At 36.0% G+C, this 19,416-nt stretch overlaps 1 protein-coding gene across 1 annotated transcript in view; it reads right to left on the bottom strand.

The window, feature by feature from the left end:
* Nucleotides 1–955: 955 nt before the first annotated feature.
* Nucleotides 956–19,416, bottom strand: part of LOC126887988 (U3 small nucleolar RNA-associated protein 6 homolog) — a 50,430-nt gene continuing 31,969 nt past the window's right edge. Inside the window, exon 3 of the mRNA XM_050655963.1 lies at nucleotides 956–1,353. Coding sequence (XP_050511920.1) covers nucleotides 1,007–1,353 — 347 coding nt within the window. The 3' untranslated portion in view covers nucleotides 956–1,006. The remainder of the gene's footprint in view (nucleotides 1,354–19,416) is intronic.

The raw sequence follows: 19,416 nt of genomic DNA, 5'->3' as shown, positions 1-19,416 counted from the left end.
AAAATTAGTTAGTAAATAAGTCGTTATGTAGTTTTTCAGTCGCTATCTATGGTTTGCAAAAGAAAGTTAGTATTAAGTCTCTCCTATTAAGCTATTATTGATATAAAAAAAATTGAGAATTGTCAGTGTCAGTAGAAAAGTAATAAAAAGTTGGAAAATTTGTGAAAAAGAACGAAATTTGACCATTAATTAGTTGCAGCTAACCTAATTTGATTAGTTTTTACTTCGAAACCTGGCAGATTAAGGAAGAAGTAAATAAAGATAAAGAAGTTAATCTAAAGTAAAAGTTATCTTTTTCGAAACAACTCGTTCTTACAACTTGTACTACGTTATCTTTCATTTCACTATCAGCAATTATACCAACTCAATTTCTAGTGCTACTACTCCCTACGTACCACAATTTGTATCCTTCACCTAGTTCTTTCCCCTTTGCCCTTTCCACCTAGTTTCTTGAATACAAGCAATTTGAACTCTTCTTCGTTTGAGCGCATCCACTAACTCCAGACTTTTACCTGTAAGACTGCCAAGATTCCACGACCCTATCCTGATTTTTCTAACCTGCAATGGTGTGCCCCCTGAGATAGTCCTCACCCGGAAATCCGAAGGGAGACTCATTTTACTTTCGGCATATTTTACCTCAGGAGATGCTATCATTTCAGTGTAAGTTTTTATTGCATTGGAGGTCTTTTCATTATGGCCTGAAAAATTTTTTTGGATATTTGATGCCTGAATGTCTTTTCTATAAGAATCATATTCTGCACAATTTAGCCAATACACCACCAATGCAACCAAAGTGCAGTATTACCCCACACCCGCTTGCATTTTTCTGTATAGGACAGGATCCCTACTGTAAGGACTGTCCTATAAGCCAATGTATTGTTACCCGTATTCCGCCACTAGGAGGCACGTACTTTAGTTGAAAAATTAAAGGAAAAAGGAATTAAAAACAAACTACTTGTTTTAACTTCACAAATGTATTCCCTGTTAACAAAATTTATAAACTAAATTAAGCAGTATCATATTTAGCTAAAAATTCAGATATAGCTGGTCCATTACCTCCTATAGACCGAAGAGCCTCTGTTCTAATCTGAGCAAGTTTAGTGTTAATATTAAACGTTGGATAAGCGTCTTCAAACAAATTTTGATGATTTAAGTAACAATCTCTTAAGGCAATCCAAGAATCGGGATCAACTTTTCCAAACTGCTCGCATAATAGATTAAGAGGTCGTTCCATGTCTTTGACACTCACAATTAGTTCTGTCTCTTCAAGTTTAGCCATTTTTATATGTAAATCCTTACAAAATGGAGATCGAACAGCCAGCTCTTGGTAAAGTTTTCTTGCATCTTCGATACCTAAAATACAATAACTTATAAAAGGTGTTCATTCACAAATAATTAAACCCTTAATTTGTAATCTCACACTAATCTTAAGGGCATAGACGCAAAACGTCGCCTGTCAAAATGTTCAATGTGTTTTAAATGTATTCATTTTTTTTCGAATCCTGAGAAAACTAATAAGTATTCTTAGAAAAATTGAACGCAGAATAAAATATTACGTTATTACCGAGGGCCGAAAGTCCCTGAAAACTTCTGTAATGTTTATTTTAATAAGTTACAGGGGTGAAAAAAAGAGAAAATTTAGTGTGACTTTTAATTTTAAATATCTCATTCAAAAGAAACTTTTTGGATATTCTAAGGGCCTTTGGGCCCTCGGTAACAATGCAATCTGTCATTCTGCGTTTAAATTTTAAAAAAATACTTATTAGTTTTCTCAGGATTCGAAAAAAATGAATACATTTAAATTACATTGAACATTTTGACAGGCTATATTTTGCGCCTATACCCTTAACGTACTATATTTCCTATATATTTTTATATCTACATAATATAATTTAACAGCTATGGACCATTTATTGCTACAAATAGCAGAAGGTCGGTATGATAACAGAAGGAATGCTGAAAACAGGCCACAAATTAGACCCAATTCTAACTTGACTAGAGGTGACAACAGTTACGAGATGTCGTCAAAGAGACGAAAGAATACCGTGAGTTGTCTAAGGTCTAAGTCATCAGAATGAAGAAGTGCTACTTGTAACGGCATTAGTAGGAGTAAGAGACTCAAAAGGAAATTCGCAGTTGATGAGAGCGTTGATATCAAGGCTCGCAGGCGTCATTCATTACGGAGCAAGCAGCTACAAGTCTCAGAATAATAAGGAAGGCTGTCCACGCCCAGATATCTGGAATCGGCAATGAGGATCACAGGACGTCAAAATGGAGCGTGACATTAAACTTAGAAACACAGTTCAAAAATGAATATGAAAACGACAAATAATCTACTAGAGAAGAATATACAGATAAAAGGAAGGAACCATAGGAGCCAAAGAATATAGTTTGATAAACACACCAAGAGCATATAAAAGCATAAATATACGTTTTAGGATCTAATAATCTTTGAAGTCTCAGATGCATAATCCACCAATTTAATAAAAATTAAAATGGTAAATAGTAATTTAAATCTGAGACTTTTGAAAGTTCTTTCTGGTACATCCTTAATCTGCGACTTTTTCAATTAATAAGACCGCAGACGACGAATATAGAAAACGAAAAGGAAACGATCACATTCCGTTTTCATTCGTCTAGGAAAAAAGGACAGAAGAGGAACTTTCAGTACTCAAATCCGAGTAAAGAAAAATAAAAATAATAAATGATGGTTTTGCTTGTTTTCGATTCAGAGGGTTGCACACCCGCTGGACAGGCTGTTTCTACCATTTCAGGCGTCCTCAGCAGCGTTCGTTAGCGTGCACTCCTCTGAATCGAAAAACAGCTGGACCATCATTTTAAAGGGAATCTGAAAAATAATCCAAATCCCCCATTAGGACGCGATACAGCGACATCTCCTAACAAATTGAAGAGTCTCAGATGCAGAATCCACCAATTTAATAAAAATTAAAATGGTAAATAGTAATTTAAATCTGAGACTTTTGAAAGTTCTTTCTGGTACATCCTTAATCTGCGACTTTTTCAATTAATAAGACCGCAGACGACAAATATAGAAAACGAAAAGGAAACGATCACATTCCGTTTTCATTCGTCTAGGAAAAAAGGACAGAAGAGGAACTTTCAGTACTCAAATCCGAGTAAAGAAAAATAAAAATAATAAATGATGGTTTTGCTTGTTTTCGATTCAGAGGGTTGCACACCCGCTGGACAGGCTGTTTCTACCATTTCAGGCGTCCTCAGCAGCGTTCGTTAGCGTGCACTCCTCTGAATCGAAAAACAGCTGGACCATCATTTTAAAGGGAATCTGAAAGATAATTCAAATTCCCCATTAGGACGCGATACAGCGACATCTCCTAACAAATTGAAGAGTCTCAGATGCAGAATCCACCAATTTAATAAAAATTAAAATGGTAAATAGTAATTTAAATCTGAGACTTTTGAAAGTTCTTTCTGGTACATCCTTAATCTGCGACTTTTTCAATTAATAAGACCGCAGACGACAAATATAGAAAACGAAAAGGAAACGATCACATTCCGTTTTCATTAGTCTAGTAAAAAAGGACAGAAGAGGAACTTTCAGTACTCAAATCCGAATAAAGAAAAATAAAAATAATAAATGATGGTTTTGCTTGTTTTCGATTCAGAGGGTTACACACCCGCTGGACAGGCTGTTTCTACTATTTCAGGCGTCCTCAGCAGCGTTCGTTAGCGTGCACTCCTCTGAATCGAAAAACAGCTGGACCATCATTTTAAAGGGAATCTGAAAGATAATTCAAATTCCCCATTAGGACGCGATACAGCGACATCTCCTAACAAATTGAAGAGTCTCAGATGCAGAATCCACCAATTTAATAACAATTAAAATGGTAAATAGTAATTTAAATCTGAGACTTTTGAAAGTTCGTTCTGGTACATCCTTAATCTGCGACTTTTTCAATTAATAAGACCGCAGACGACGAACATAGAAAACGAAAAGGAAACGATCACATTCCGTTTTCATTCGTCTAGGAAAAAAGGACAGAAGAGGAACTTTCAGTACTCAAATTCGAGTAAAGAAAAATAAAAATAATAAATGATGGTTTTGCTTGTTTTCGATTCAGAGGGTTGCACACCCGCTGGACAGGTTGTTTCTACCATTTCAGGCGTCCTCAGCAGCGTTCGTTAGCGTGCACTCCTCTGAATCGAAAAACAGCTGGACCATCATTTTGTTTTTTTTTTAATAATCTTGATCAAACCGATGAAGTACTATAACGATTACGCATTCGGATCGCCGGCAGGGTACCGAACGCGCATCGAAATCCACGCAGTCCCATTAAGTTCCAGATCTACCGATGGATGCCAGGAGACGGGGCTGCCGAAAGTGTATTTAATAGAGAGCGGAGGTATAGAAAATCAGTTCCACCCAGCCTACTGAGCTGAAAGGAACTCGGCGGGACACCAACCCGTGCCCAATGAATTGAGTTGGGAACAACCGCAGTGTTGTGACGTATTGAGTCGGAGCAATCGTGCATTGAAGGATTGTTTCGTTAGTGGTCGCGCAGTGAGTGGAGCGGTCTCCACTTCGGGATCGGGTCGTTGTATGGGTATCTGTGTATGTGATATTATTTGTAAGTAATATTTTAAATGCGAACCGGTGCACCGGTTTAAGTGCACCATTCCATGGTGCCTAATACATTGTGTCCACGGATGGGGTGCCCAAGAGGAAAAACTTTTTTATTTTCAATTTTAGCGAAAAACGTCATGCTTGCTAAAAAGTTTTGCTTGTTTTAAAACCCCATAAAACGAAATAAAACTCAAGTTTTTCAAAACCTGCTTAATTTTGTAGCCAATTTTATGTAAATCCCTATAAATTTTTGCACTAAATTTGAAATCGTAACAATAATCTAGTGTTGTTAAGCTACAATGTAGCTTAGTAACTGTCATCTCCGATAAATAATTTGCCAATTGTCATTTTTTTCGACAATGAATTTATCTATCATTTAAAAAAAAATTTATAATTTATGTCGAAAAAAATGACAATTCGCAAATTATTTATCGGAGTTGACAGTTACTAAGCTACATTGTAGCTTAGCAACACTAAATTATTGTAACGATTTAGAACTTGGTGCAAAAAATTATAGGGATTTACGTAAAATTGGCTACAAAATTAAGAAGGTTTTGAAAATTTTGAATTTTATTTCGTTTCATGGGGTTTGAGAACAAACAAAACTTTTTATCAAGAATGACATTTTTCGCTAAAATTGAAAATAAAAAAGTTTTTCCTCTTAGGCACTCCATCCGTGGACACACTGTATATGCTGATGATGTAGTGTTAATAGGAAATAGTGAAAGAGACTTAGAACAAAAACTGGAACAATGGAGACAAGCTCTGGAGAAAAAAGGTTTAAAACTTAGTAGGACAAAAACAGAGTATTTGGAATGTTCATTTAAAGATGGAGTTACTACAAATAAAATGGTATCTTTGGATGGTGAAATGATTGTGAAAAGCAATAGTTTTAAGTACCTAGGATCGGTATTACAGAGGAATGGAGAAATAGATGGAGATGCATGCAGTAGAATTAGGGCTGGATGGATGAAGTGGAAAGAAGCGAGTGGTGTGTTGTGTGACAGAAAAATTCCAATGAAGCTGAAGGGAAAATTCTATAAAACAGCCATAAGACCGGCTATGATGCACGGAACTGAATGTTGGGCAGTGAAAAAGAAAGAGGAACAACGAATGCATGTGGCCGAAATGAGAATGCTTAGAGGGATGAGTGGAGTGACAAAGAAGGATAAAATTAGAAATGAGTATATTAAAGGAAGTCTAGGTGTGGCACCAATTGATGCCAAAATGAGAGAGCATAGGTTAAGATGGTTTGGTCATGTTCAACGTCGAGACGTTAATCACCCAATACGAAGAATGGCTGAAGTGCAGATTCCTGGAAGGAGTAGGAGAGGAAGACCAAAGAAGACCTGGGGGAAGACGATAAGGCAGGACATGTTGGTAAAGGGGATTAACATTGATATGACCCAAGATAGAATTGTGTGGGGAAATGCAATTAGGGAAGCCGACCCCGCATAGGAATAGGGCAAAGAGAATGATGATGATTTTAAGTGCGAACCGGTGTGTAGTTATTATGTATTGCTAAATAACGTGGTTGCGAGTCTGTGCGTAACTATTAGCATATTGATATATTGTTGAGGAGCGTGGTTGCTAGTACGTGCGTAATTCCACGTTGATTCCGTATTGAGGAATAGCGTGATTGCTTATTGTATTATACTAACATTGTTATTGTATTTCTAATAGTAGTAAATGCAATTTTCTTTTACAGACATCCGCTTAGGGAACTTTCTTCGGGGGCGGAACGAAAAGCAGAATATTGTTTTTGTTAATGTAAGCTCCCGAACTAATGTAATATTCAAGATATAAAGAAAAAGAAGAATTAAGTTTTAAGGTTATGTTCAATATTGCAAGTTAGGTTACACGAATGTTACACATGTTTAATTAATATTTTCAGTTTTCTCAAGCTAATTGTTTAATAAACTTTTTACTAATCGACAGGAGAGTTATTTTATTTATCAGGTTATGGGCCCAGACACGCTATTGTGAGATTTGAAAACTAGCCTGTTCTTCGCGCCCGTAAAAAGTTTAGTTGTTTTCGCGTTCAAGTCGTGAGTGGCCCCGTGTTTATTTTTCGCTACGTTCAAGTCGTACAAATACAAAATAAACATTTAGTGAAGTGCAAAAATGGCCTCAGCTGTGAAAATTGATTCTGGTAATATCACCAAGTTTGATGGCTCAAATTTTCAACTATGGAAATTCAGTGTAACCATTTTGTTTAAAGCAGAGAAGCTGCTTTCAATTGTGAATGGAACAGTTACAGAACCAGCAGTCCAAACTAGCAGTGAGTGGAAAGAATGGGATGAGAAAAATTCAAAGGCACAGGTAATTTTATTATCTACTATATGTCAAGATCAAATACAACATTTGATAAATTGTGAAAATGCTTCTGAAATGTGGTCAAGACTGATCACAATACATGAACAAAAGACAGAAATATCTAGAGAGTTACGATGGCAAAAATTTTATGAATATAAAATGCATGATAATGCAAAAGTTGCAGAGCATATATCAACAATAGAGCTATTAGTTAGACGGTTAAAAGATGTTAAAGAAACTATTAGTAATAGTGCTGTTTGTTCCAAAGTAATTAATAGTTTACCTCCAAGATTTAATGCCTTTCGTACAGCCTGGGACTCTGTAGCTAGTAATCAGCAAACGTTTGAAAATTTAGCAGCAAGATTGCTTAAAGAAGAAACTAGAATGAATAATGATGACTCTGAAATATCCCGTCTTGCTTTACAAGTAGAGGCTTTACAAAGTAAACTGGAAGCCACCAGTAAAAAAAAACAAATATACAGGACTTAAAGAAGAATACCACCTGTAATTATTGTAAACGCAAGGGACACTGGGTCAGAGAGTGTAGAAAGAGAATACATGATTCCAAAAATCAAGATAAAAATAAGTCATCAGAAAGTAATCTAGCATCAAGTTCAGCTTATATATGTGATATTTCTTCCATGTACTTGTCAACCTCCAGTGCAAATAAAAGTGAGTGGATATGTGACTCAGGAGCAAGCCTACACATAACTGGTGAAAAATTGTTGTTTTCAAAATTAGAATCTCTATCAGAACCTATGTTTGTTAGAATAGCAAACGACAAGCTGATTCCTGCAGAAGGTAAGGGTCTTATTGAGATACAGGCATTTGTAGAAGGTGAGTGGTATGATCGTACTATAAATAATGTCCTATACATTCCTGAACTTAGTCACAGCTTATTTTCAGTGGGAGCTATGACAGATAAAAACTTTACCTACCATTCTCATAAAAACAGGTGTCAATTTCTAGAGCCAAATGAAAACATTTCATGTGTTGGAGTACGTAGAGATAATCTGTGGGTCATGCAATTTAGAGTTAAGCCTATTGCAGAATGTAATTTATCTTGCAAAACATCAATACAGTTATGGCATGATCGCCTAGGGCAGATCAATTTCACTACAATTAAGAAACCAGCTAATTTGGTAGACAATATGGGAGTTGACGACAAAGAAGAATTTTTCTGTGAGACATGCCAGTATGGGAAGCAGTCAGAAAATCCCATAAAAGTCTTACAAGAAGCAGATCAGACAAACCAGGTGAAATGATTCACACAGATGTATGCGGGCCAGTAAACATTTCTTCTCCAAGTGGATCAAAATATTTTGTTTTATTTAAAGATGATTGTAGCGGTTACTGCAGTGTTTATTTTCTAAAGCACAAGTCAGATGTTCTCAACAAGTTTAAAGATTTTAAAATACTGATTGAAAATCAAACTGGCAATAAGATTAAGGTTTTAAGAAGCGACCAAGGTAAAGGAGAATATATCAATAGTGACTTTCAGGATTTTATCAGGAAGAATGGTATATTACATGAATGTTCAGCTCCTTATACACCTCAACAAAATGGCCGCAGTGAGAGGCAGTTAAGGACAATTGTTGAAAGTGCGAGGATTATGCTTATCAACAAAAATGTGTCACAAGAATTGTGGACCGAAGCTGTAAATACTGCTGTATATGTTCTTAATCGAACGGCTTCAAGTCAAGTACAAAATATGACTCCATATGAAAAATGGTTTGGGCGAAAACCAGATCTAAAGCACATCAGAGTTTTTGGCAGTACAGCTTATATGTTGATACCATCACAGTTTCGTACGAAGTTTGATTCAAAATCAAGAAAATTATTGTTCGTTGGATATGATGAATATTCATCAAATTATAGACTATGGGATTGTGAGAAGAGAAAAATTGAAGTGAGCTGCAATGTAAATTTTGATGAAAACGAAACAATTAAAAATAAGAAGGAAAACTTTAGATTAAAATTTGAACTCCTAGATGATAATGAAGAAAGAGACTATGATGATATGTACGATATTCAAGAAAGTGACAATGAAGAGAGTTTAGACATGTCACAAGGTAATAGGTCTCAAGCAACAGATCATGATGATGAGGATTTTGATTGTAATCTGTTCTATGATGCCAGTGATGATATTATTAATGATAGACAGCTACGTAACAGAAATACACTGTCTAAGCATGACTATTATGGTGTAGCAAACTACTGTGACATACATGAACCCATAAGTTATGAAAGTGCAATAAAGTGTGAGGACTCTAGCAAGTGGCAACAAGCAATGTGTAGCAGTCACGTTACTAATTAAATTAATTCAAGTAAAATTGGATGAATAATACCCCTCCGTGACGCCCATGATCGAATTAGAACGACTTGTTACCAGAAGAGGGCTTTCGTTCCCACGTTGTCGATGTGATCGATTTTCGATACGGACAGTAGGTCAGGTAGCTCGCCATTGATACGTAGTGATTTTTGATAATTGTGGACGAATCTGGGAAAAATATGGCATAGAAGTTAAATATTCTACATAAACATCATTGAACAACCAAGAAAAGTTACCAGTAAATCTCTAGAGGGTATTTAGGAAGCCGATTGATATAAAAGAATGTAAAAATATACCACGTGGAATTTGCCGTGAGAGAGGTAGTTTCACTACGTATCATATCCCAGGTAATATAATTAAATTATTTATTCTTATAACATCGCTTTTGGAATACATATAGGTACATCATATTTTTTTTGTTTGTCACCAAACATATTAAAATCGTAGTTTCATGTCCTTCTATCATTTTTTGTATTCAATAGCCGGTAGTTTTTGTATCATTTTTTTTTCTAAGTACAATAAAAAGTTCTAGCTTTGGGAAACGGTATATACGCGCAAGCGCAAAAATATCTTGAAGTGACACTGACTAAATTGACAAGTTTGACAAGGCATAACCTAATGTTTATTCTAATATTTATTAGTACTTTTACCTAATTAGCACTATTACCTAATGTTTTTGACAGTAATGTTTTGTTTGAGTTCGGTGAGGATGGATGTTAGCTGTTGCAATTATTATACGGAGAGGGCCTAAATTTCTCAAATGTTTATTTTAGGTTCGTCTACATTCTATAGTTGTTACAAGCTATAGTCACCTTTTGTTTTTTTTGGGAATGGTTTGGATAACAATAAGATAACTCAAGCACCATTACCTAACCTTACCGTCACCAGCATAGCAGCCGTTTTTGCTTTATTCCCAACAGACTTCCAAATTCGTTGGATTTTGGTAGCGCCTTGAAGGAACACCCTTATAGGACCTTTTTTTTGTGGAAACTTCTGTTGGATAAGTTAAGTTTTTATCTATCTAAATATATTGATTCTTGCTCTCTTGTATTTAGAACCAATGTAAGCTTTTATATGCATATTTAAGTACCTATACTACATATAGTTTTTGTAGTAAATAAGGGAGTTTTGATTAACAAACTGATATTTTAAACTGAACAAACCAGGTAATGGTAAATAATAATAATAAAGTAAATTAATCTAAAATTTTGTTAAGGGAAGGGGTCATTATTTGTAGAGGTTTTAAATAAAGTGGAAAAGTTTTATGTTATAAATTTTCAAATAATATTTGTATAAAGAGCATCTGACCGTACTCATTTTTTCTTGATAGCTTTATATATCTCCCAGTGTCTGTGCGTAAGCATAGTATTTACACACAGATCTGGCATTTAGGTAGTTTGGACACCTGTCAGTCCTATTGATTATTAGATTGCATAACTAACCTTAGTGTTAAGACCCTCTAGCTTTCTCACGGACTTTGATTTTGTTTTCCCTAGTACCTTTTGGCTTTGCGCAGTAGCAGTGATATTTTATTTGTTAGTGGCTGTCAGGTCGTATTCTACTTTAACACCACTCACTGTTACTGTTAATCAGTTTTATATAGATATGTCAAGTATTGATATATAATATATGTTGTTGAAATAAATAAGAATATATTTGTTGTTACTATTTTTTGCTTTTATTTCAGTTCCTACTAACAGTAACTATAGCAGCACAAGGTAATTATTGAATTTTTTTTCAGGAAATTGTATTGTCATTTATTTAGCTTATTTCTTATTGTTCATTACTTCAAAAAAAAAAAAATCTCAACCATTGTTGAGTTGGCGCCCATTCTTCTTCTCTCTTTATCGTCCTTTTATATTGATCTATCTCCAGTGGTTTTATCTAGTTGCCTTCTATTATTTTTTTTATTAAACAGGTCTCATTTTATCCCTTCTTTGTTTCCATATTTCAAAGCCAGTATTCTGTGCAATAATAAAGCTAGCCCGAATCCCCACTTGAGAGTTCGTGTCTCTCCGTCAGGTTGAAGTGGTTCCTCTGAGCTAAGCCGTTCTTCATTTTATCTGAAATCTTTTCTCTTCTATTTTCACCCTCTTGCATCAGTTCTTTTTCTTCCAAATCCCAATACCCAGAGTATTGTGTAACAAATTGGCTAGACCCAACTTGGGGCTTTTTTTTGCACTTAACTTCTGAACTTATAATTTTTTTCTCATTTTTAACTTTTGGCTTTGTATCTTTGGATGATTGCATTCTATCTTTCGGTTTTATTCTTTCACTTTTAGTCGTCAGTTTAACGTTTGGTTTTGTTTTGTTTTTGGCTTTTGCACATTATCTTATATCTATATGTTAAATAAACTTGTGTTGCTGTATACTAAGTGGACTGAATAAATTGCTTAGTTTTTTTTATTAACTACATATCTATTTTGGATTAATAATAATTAAAGTAAAATATTTTAAAATTCTAAATACCTCATTATAAAGTCCGGAGTAGCATCCAAGTAAATCATTTCACTACCTAGAGGTAACATTTTTTGAAATTTTTAGGTTTCTCTGGAGTTGTAGCAGTGCATTGCATCTATTTTCACGACTGGACGGACAAACGAACATTACTGGTATAAGTATTCACTCGAACATTAGCTTGAGGACAGAGAGTAAGTTAAGCTTTTCCTACGTTATCATATCTCATTCTCAAGTATAGCTCCTAGTTGTGTAACATGTCAGCGTTTAAGGTAGAGCATCTGTTAGCTCCTGAGTTGGAATATGAGTTGAGAGTCCGTCAATTAAATGATCCATCAATATCAACACTTGATCAGAAAAGGGTAACATTGAGAGGTGCTTTGACGCAAACTTCAGCGAACCGAAGTCATGCTGTTCTGTCAGCTTCCCATCTTAGGTTTAGTGAGGAGATTCTTGAAATTGAAGTTACTCTTACAGATCTCAAGGCCAAAATTAGTTCTTTTGTTGGTTCCTCCAGTGATACTGCCTATGGTCGCTATACTTCTCGGTTGGGTCATGTTGCGGGTAGAGTCCATCTGTTGGAACCTACAACAGAGGAAGAGGAGGCAGTGAAGAAGTCCCTTAATTTCAGGATTCTTGCTCTGGAGGGTGAACTTGATTTCAAAGTGACTCCACAAGCTCACTCCACCCCTCATAACACTAGTGTATCAGTAAACTCCTTTCCTTTCATGAAGTCTGCTCCTATTCATAAATGGGGCATACATTTTTCAGGTAAACCTAATGAAAACGTTGTTAGTTTTTTGGAAAAGGTAGAGTGTCTGCGTATAGCACGTGGGAACAGCGAGGGTGAGTGTTACTCCGCAGCTGGTGACTTGTTTAGGGATTCAGCCTTTACGTGGTACCTCAATAATCGAGGTAGTTTTGCTTCATGGCCAGAGTTAGTTGCCAAATTAAAGTCAGATTTTCTTCCTTATAACTATGAAGACAATTTATTGGATGAAATTAAGTCACGGAAACAAGCTGCCCAGGAGAAAGTCACTATTTTCATCAACGAGATTGTTAGTTTATGTAAACATTTGGAGGTTCCTCTGTCTGAGTCACACATTGTTCGGATTATTAAGAAAAATTTGTTGCCATCTTATCATTCGAGTCTAGCACTCACTGATATTCCCTCGATTGCAGATCTTACTGAAAAATGTAAGAGGTTGGAAGAAGTTTTGTCATGGTCTTCTGACACTGTGTCTAGTGTCCCTAGTCGGTCAAATATTAGAAATCACGAATCATCCTATTCGGGCAGGCAAAATTATTCTCGTTCTTGTAACGTATCTACCTTCAACTCCAGAATTACCTGTTGGAATTGTCGTCAGCCAGGACATGGGTATTTTGACTGTTCTGAACCGAGAGGGTTGTTTTGCTATGGATGTGGACGTCAAGGAGTCCGTAAGTTTGAGTGCGAATTCTGTTCGGGAAACGACAGAAGGGGTGGGTCGTCTCCCCTGGCTCCCACTCCCCATCAAAATACAGGGAACACACGAGAAAATCCTCAAGACCCAGGAACCGGTTTCTCGAGTCAGGAGGCCCAAGCCTCAACCACTCAAACATCTCAACCTCCACCGAAAGACAAAAGACCACGGAACGGCAGATACCAACCGAAAAGAGGACGTTAGTCGATCATGTCCTTTCTGATTCTTCTGTAGTTTCTCCAAGTAATCCCTTATCTTCCCTTATTGATATTGACATTAATTCATTATTAGTTCGAAAAAACAAGGATAATCGTCCATACCTTGAAATATCTATCTTAGGACATTCTTGTTTAGCTTTACTGGACACAGGGTCCAATATCTCTATTTTAGGTTCTTTAGGTCTGGAATTTCTCCAGAATTCTAATGTTAAGATAGGAATGGATGAGAGTTTGCAGGTGACTACAGCTGATGGTCAAGTCCAACCAATTTTAGGTCAGTTTACAACTGAGATTTCTGTTAGTTCATGTAAAAGGATGATTACATTTTTTGTTATACCTTCTGTTAAGAATTCAGTTATCCTGATGGGATGGATGGATATCCAGGGATGGATTTTCTGAAAACTTTTAATAGTGAATTGAATTTTACTGAATTTTCTTTATCTGTCTCTTCTTTTAATATCTCTTGTGTTGATGCAGTTAAAGATATGAGTAGACTTAATGCTCAGGAGTTAGAGCAGTTGAATAAGGTCATTAAATCATTCTCTTCTATCTCTTCGAAGAATCAGTTAGGTAGAACTCACCTCATCGAACACCACATTGATGTGGGTTCGTCTAAGCCCTTCAGGCAATACCAATATCCCTTGCCTCAAGCCTGGCATGAAAGCTTGGTAAAGGAGGTAGATGAAATGCTTAAGCTTGGTATTATTGAGCCCAGTTCGTCTTCTTTTTGTAGTCCGTTGTGGCTGACGAAGAAGAAGGACGGGACTTTTCGTGTCTGTTTCGACGGACGTAAGTTGAACAGCCTAACTGTTAACAGGGATGCTTATCCTATACCTCGTATAGATATCATCCTAACTAAGTTGCAGAACGCGAAATACATTTCATCTATCGACTTAAAGAAGGCATTTCTACAGATCCCACTAAGCGAAGAGAGTAAGAAGCTTACTGCCTTTGCAGTAAATGGCAAAGGATTGTATCAGTTCACTACAATGCCTTTTGGTCTGGTTTCTGCTCCACAGACTATGTGTAGATTAATGGATTTGGTAATAGGTCCTGCTCTAGATCCCTTTTGTCAATACTATCTTGATGATATTCTAGTCATTACTCCTGATTTCAAAACTCATATCTCTGTACTGCAGCAGTTGTTCCAACGTCTAAAAGATGCAAATTTGACGATTAACTTGGATAAAAGCAGCTTTTGTCGTGATTCTATTAAGTTTTTAGGATATGTTGTAGATTCACATGGTCTTCATACTGACCCTGACAAGGTGTCAGCTATTCGTGATTTTCCTGTGCCCAAAAATACCACTCAGGTCCGTCGATTGCTAGGAATGGTGGGTTATTATAAGAAGTTCGTTAAATCTTATTCTACCTTGTTGTCCCCTATCACTGATTTGCTTCAAAATAGGAAAAAGGGACAAAATATTGTGTGGACTCCTGAAGCTAATGAAGCTTTCATTAAAATCAAGGAGGCTCTCACAAATTCCCCAGTTATGGTAGCCCCAGACTTTACCAAACCTTTCTATTTGATGACTGACTGTTCAAACACAGCATCTGGTGGTGTACTCTATCAAATTGTCGATGGAGAAGAACACCCTATTGCTTACACCAGTAGGAAATTAAATAAAGCCCAGAAAAATTATACTACAACTGAAAAAGAGTTGTTAGCTATAATTACAGGTATAGAACATTTCAGATATTTCCTTGAGGGTCGTTCTTTTACGGTCATAACTGACCATAGTAGTCTAGTGTGGTTACAGAATATGAAGAACCCATCTCCTCGTTTGGCTAGGTGGATTTTAAAATTGGCACAATATGATTATAAAATCGTTCATCGCAAGGCTGCAGGTGTAGTAGTCGCTGATGCACTCTCCAGAACTTTTGATATTAATTTGTTAGACTTATCTACTTTACAACCAGATGACTGGTATCGAAAAATGTTGTATGATGTTCAGAATGTTCCAGGTAAATTTCCTGATTTTAAAGTTGAGCATGGTGTGTTGTATAAGCATGTTTTAAGTTCTATGGATGCCCTTACTGGAATGTCGGAATGGAAGATAGTCGTTCCAACTCCGAATAGAGCAGAGGTTTTGGCCACTTTTCATGACCATCCTACTGCAGCTCATTTTGGCTTCTACAAAACTTTCCGTCGTATATCTGAACTTTATTACTGGCCGAAGATGCGTCAATCTATTCGTGGCTATATCGCTCGATGCAAAATTTGTGCTACGTGTAAGCCGACAAATCTTCCTCAACCAGGTTTAATGGGTAGTTATCGACGAATCGATTTTCCATTCCAACTTATATCTTTAGATCTTATTGGTCCTTATCCTAGGTCGTATAAAGGTTCTCAGTATGCCTTAGTAGTTGTCGATTATTTTACAAAATTTCCTTTGGTTCATACCATGTCTAAGGCGACTACTTCAGCGATTATTAAGTATCTTGAGAATGAAGTTTTCTTAATTTATGGTATTCCACAGATTGTGTCTTGCGATAATGGACCCCAGTTCACAGCTAAAGCTTTTCGCGATCTCTTGTCTAAATATAATGTACAAAAGATCTGGTACAATGCAAATTATCACCCACAAGTTAATCACACTGAAAGAGTTAACAAATCAATCGTGACTGCTTTAAGATCATATTCATTTCCTGATCAGAGAGCTTGGGATACCCATATCCACTCTATAGTACAAGCTATCAGGACTTCTTCTCACGAAATAACCAAATGTCCTCCATCGTACTTAATGTTTGGTCGTCATGTTCCTCTTTCTGGTGATTATTTTGGTAAGATTTCAGATAATGCCACTAATTTTCCTGCAATATCAGATAAGTTACACCGCTTAGAAGATATTCAGCATCTTCCTGATATCTATGTGGATATTCGTAAACGTTTAAAGACATCTTATGATAGAAATAAGTGCCGTTATGACCTGAGAAAGCGAGCCTTATCTTTCAGAGTTGGAGATTCCGTTTTAAAAAAAAATTTTGTTAAATCCGATAAGGTAAATTTCCAATCTGCCAAGCTGTGTCAAAAATACATACCTTGCACCGTTATTAAGGTTATTTCTCCTTTGATCTATGAGTTGAAGGAAACCTCCACTAGCAAGAAACTAGGAAGGTTTCATGTCAAAGATTTACTTGAGGATAAGACTGTAGGTCCACATAACTTGTCTGATAATTCAGATGGTTCATCTTCAGACGAAGATTAAATTGTGAGGACCAGTTTGCTATTTAAGACCTGTCTATTTTGTTTTGCTGGTTAACATCTGTTTGTTGTGCCTTGTATCTTGTTTTATCTTATCTTAATGCTGTTTAATATCTTAGTTTTATGGACTTGTTCATTTTGCTGGTGGTTGTCACTTGAAAGTCCAAACGGCCTGTCATAGGAGTACAAGATGGATAATGGGAATTTTCCCCATCTTGAATTCTGAGTTAAATAAGTATTTATAGGGATAATTAGGAAAGCTTTTTACAAAATATTGTATGTGATTTATGGTCTGCGTGGGTTCCGGAAACCATATCCATAGATCGTATGCCTTCACTTAACTGTGTCAGGGTTTGAGCGTGGGTTCAGGACTGATCACCCTGGACTTGTGCACTTCACTTGGCTCATAAACATATATTAATACCTATAAGTTGTTCCTAGAATGTCTCTTAGGTTGAAATTAGAATGTGTCATATAGAATTGGATCGTTCTGATATTCAGCAGTAAGTAAGTCGGTTTAACTTGGTTGTCATCTCCTATGTTATTATCTTTTAAAATTATTTGAGTTTTAACATATCATATTACCTTAAGTTTGGTTACCTGTCTCTCTACCACTTGTTTGGATTAGTGGGTATGAGTATGTGAGTTACCTTAGTTGTCTCTCTACTGAGCATTATGCTGGTAGATCTCCTTCTACCTTATATATGAGAAGGTAGATGTGAGTTTATCTTTACCTTTACCTGAATTGAGTTTATCTTTACCTTTGTCTTGAGTTTATCTCGTACCTTTTACCTTGATTAGTTTATCGCTTATCTATATCTTGATTGAGTATACCTCTTACCTTTATCTTGATTATAGAGTCCTATTAATCTGTCCTTCACTGTTCTTGTCGTGAGTAAAGAATTGGACCACGTCAATAGTTCAGTTTAGGTATTACAGTTGGGACATTTATTATCTTTTACCTTTTGTGCATACCCTCTACCACGAGTAGATATGGGCTTGCAAGTATCTTTACCCTTTTTAGCATACCCTATACCATGAGTATAGTGGGCTTGCTGGTCGTCTTACCTTATTGTGTCTTCCTACCGCTATGAAAGCGAGTAGATGTTATGGATTGTCTTTTACCTTGAATTTTCTATGTTGAGTTCCAGAACCGTATAATATATGTTTAGGTTTCTAGTAATATAGTTTCAACTAGTCCTAATAAATTAGGCTCTCATTGAACTCTCGGGTGATTAATAGAATCTGGTCGCTCTAGTGTCAATGTTGGGTATATTGATAGGATTTGTTTTAGGGTGAAAGTTGAGTGGTTATTGGTAGTATACTAGGGGTTGTTCATAAACAACCGTAATATAGTTTTAATGATGTTTTACTAACACTTGAGAATGTAGGTGATAAGTAGTGAGAATGGTTGGCTTACTCTATAAGATTAAAAAATTATATTTAAAATGTAAGTGGGTAACGCGTAATTGTTTGTTTTTTTTTATCTTTGGTTTTACTAAAATAAAGTACATTATCTCGTTTAATAACTTATGTCAGTCAGTTACTTATGTCGGTCAGTTATACATCCCTTCTCGGTTCTATAATTTATGCAAGCATAATTAAATATATCTCGCGTGGTCTGCATACTGGCATACTACTTAGCATCATTGTGGTTTCTACCGCAACGTTTTGGCTTTACCGTATTCCTCCTCAGTTGGTCCTAAAACTAGTTGGTCTCAGAAAAAAAAAAAAGGAAACTTTTGTAAGTTTTCCTTTTTTTTTGCCTGAGATGAGGGAGAGTGTAGCAGTCACGTTACTAATTAAATTAATTCAAGTAAAATTGGATGAATAATACCCCTCCGTGACGCCCATGATCGAATTAGAACGACTTGTTACCAGAAGAGGGCTTTCGTTCCCACGTTGTCGATGTGATCGATTTTCGATACGGACAGTAGGTCAGGTAGCTCGCCATTGATACGTAGTGATTTTTGATAATTGTGGACGAATCTGGGAAAAATATGGCATAGAAGTTAAATATTCTACATAAACATCATTGAACAACCAAGAAAAGTTACCAGTAAATCTCTAGAGGGTATTTAGGAAGCCGATTGATATAAAAGAATGTAAAAATATACCACGTGGAATTTGCCGTGAGAGAGGTAGTTTCACTACGTATCATATCCCAGGTAATATAATTAAATTATTTATTCTTATAACATCGCTTTTGGAATACATATAGGTACATCATATTTTTTTTGTTTGTCACCAAACATATTAAAATCGTAGTTTCATGTCCTTCTATCATTTTTTGTATTCAATAGCCGGTAGTTTTTGTAGCATTTTTTTTCTAAGTACAATAAAAAGTTCTAGCTTTGGGAAACGGTATATACGCGCAAGCGCAAAAATATCTTGAAGTGACACTGACTAAATTGACAAGTTTGACAAGGCATAACCTAATGTTTATTCTAATATTTATTAGTACTTTTACCTAATTAGCACTATTACCTAATGTTTTTGACAGTAATGTTTTGTTTGAGTTCGGTGAGGATGGATGTTAGCTGTTGCAATTATTATACGGAGAGGGCCTAAATTTCTCAAATGTTTATTTTAGGTTCGTCTACATTCTATAGTTGTTACAAGCTATAGTCACCTTTTGTTTTTTTTTTTGGGAATGGTTTGGATAACAATAAGATAACTCAAGCACCATTACCTAACCTTACCGTCACCAGCATAGCAGCCGTTTTTGCTTTATTCCCAACAGACTTCCAAATTCGTTGGATTTTGGTAGCGCCTTGAAGGAACACCCTTATAGGACCTTTTTTTTGTGGAAACTTCTGTTG

The sequence above is a fragment of the Diabrotica virgifera genome, chromosome 7 (genome assembly GCF_917563875.1).
Source record: "Diabrotica virgifera virgifera chromosome 7, PGI_DIABVI_V3a".
NCBI lineage: Eukaryota > Metazoa > Arthropoda > Insecta > Coleoptera > Chrysomelidae > Diabrotica > Diabrotica virgifera.
This window is presented reverse-complemented; position numbering and strand designations above follow the sequence as displayed.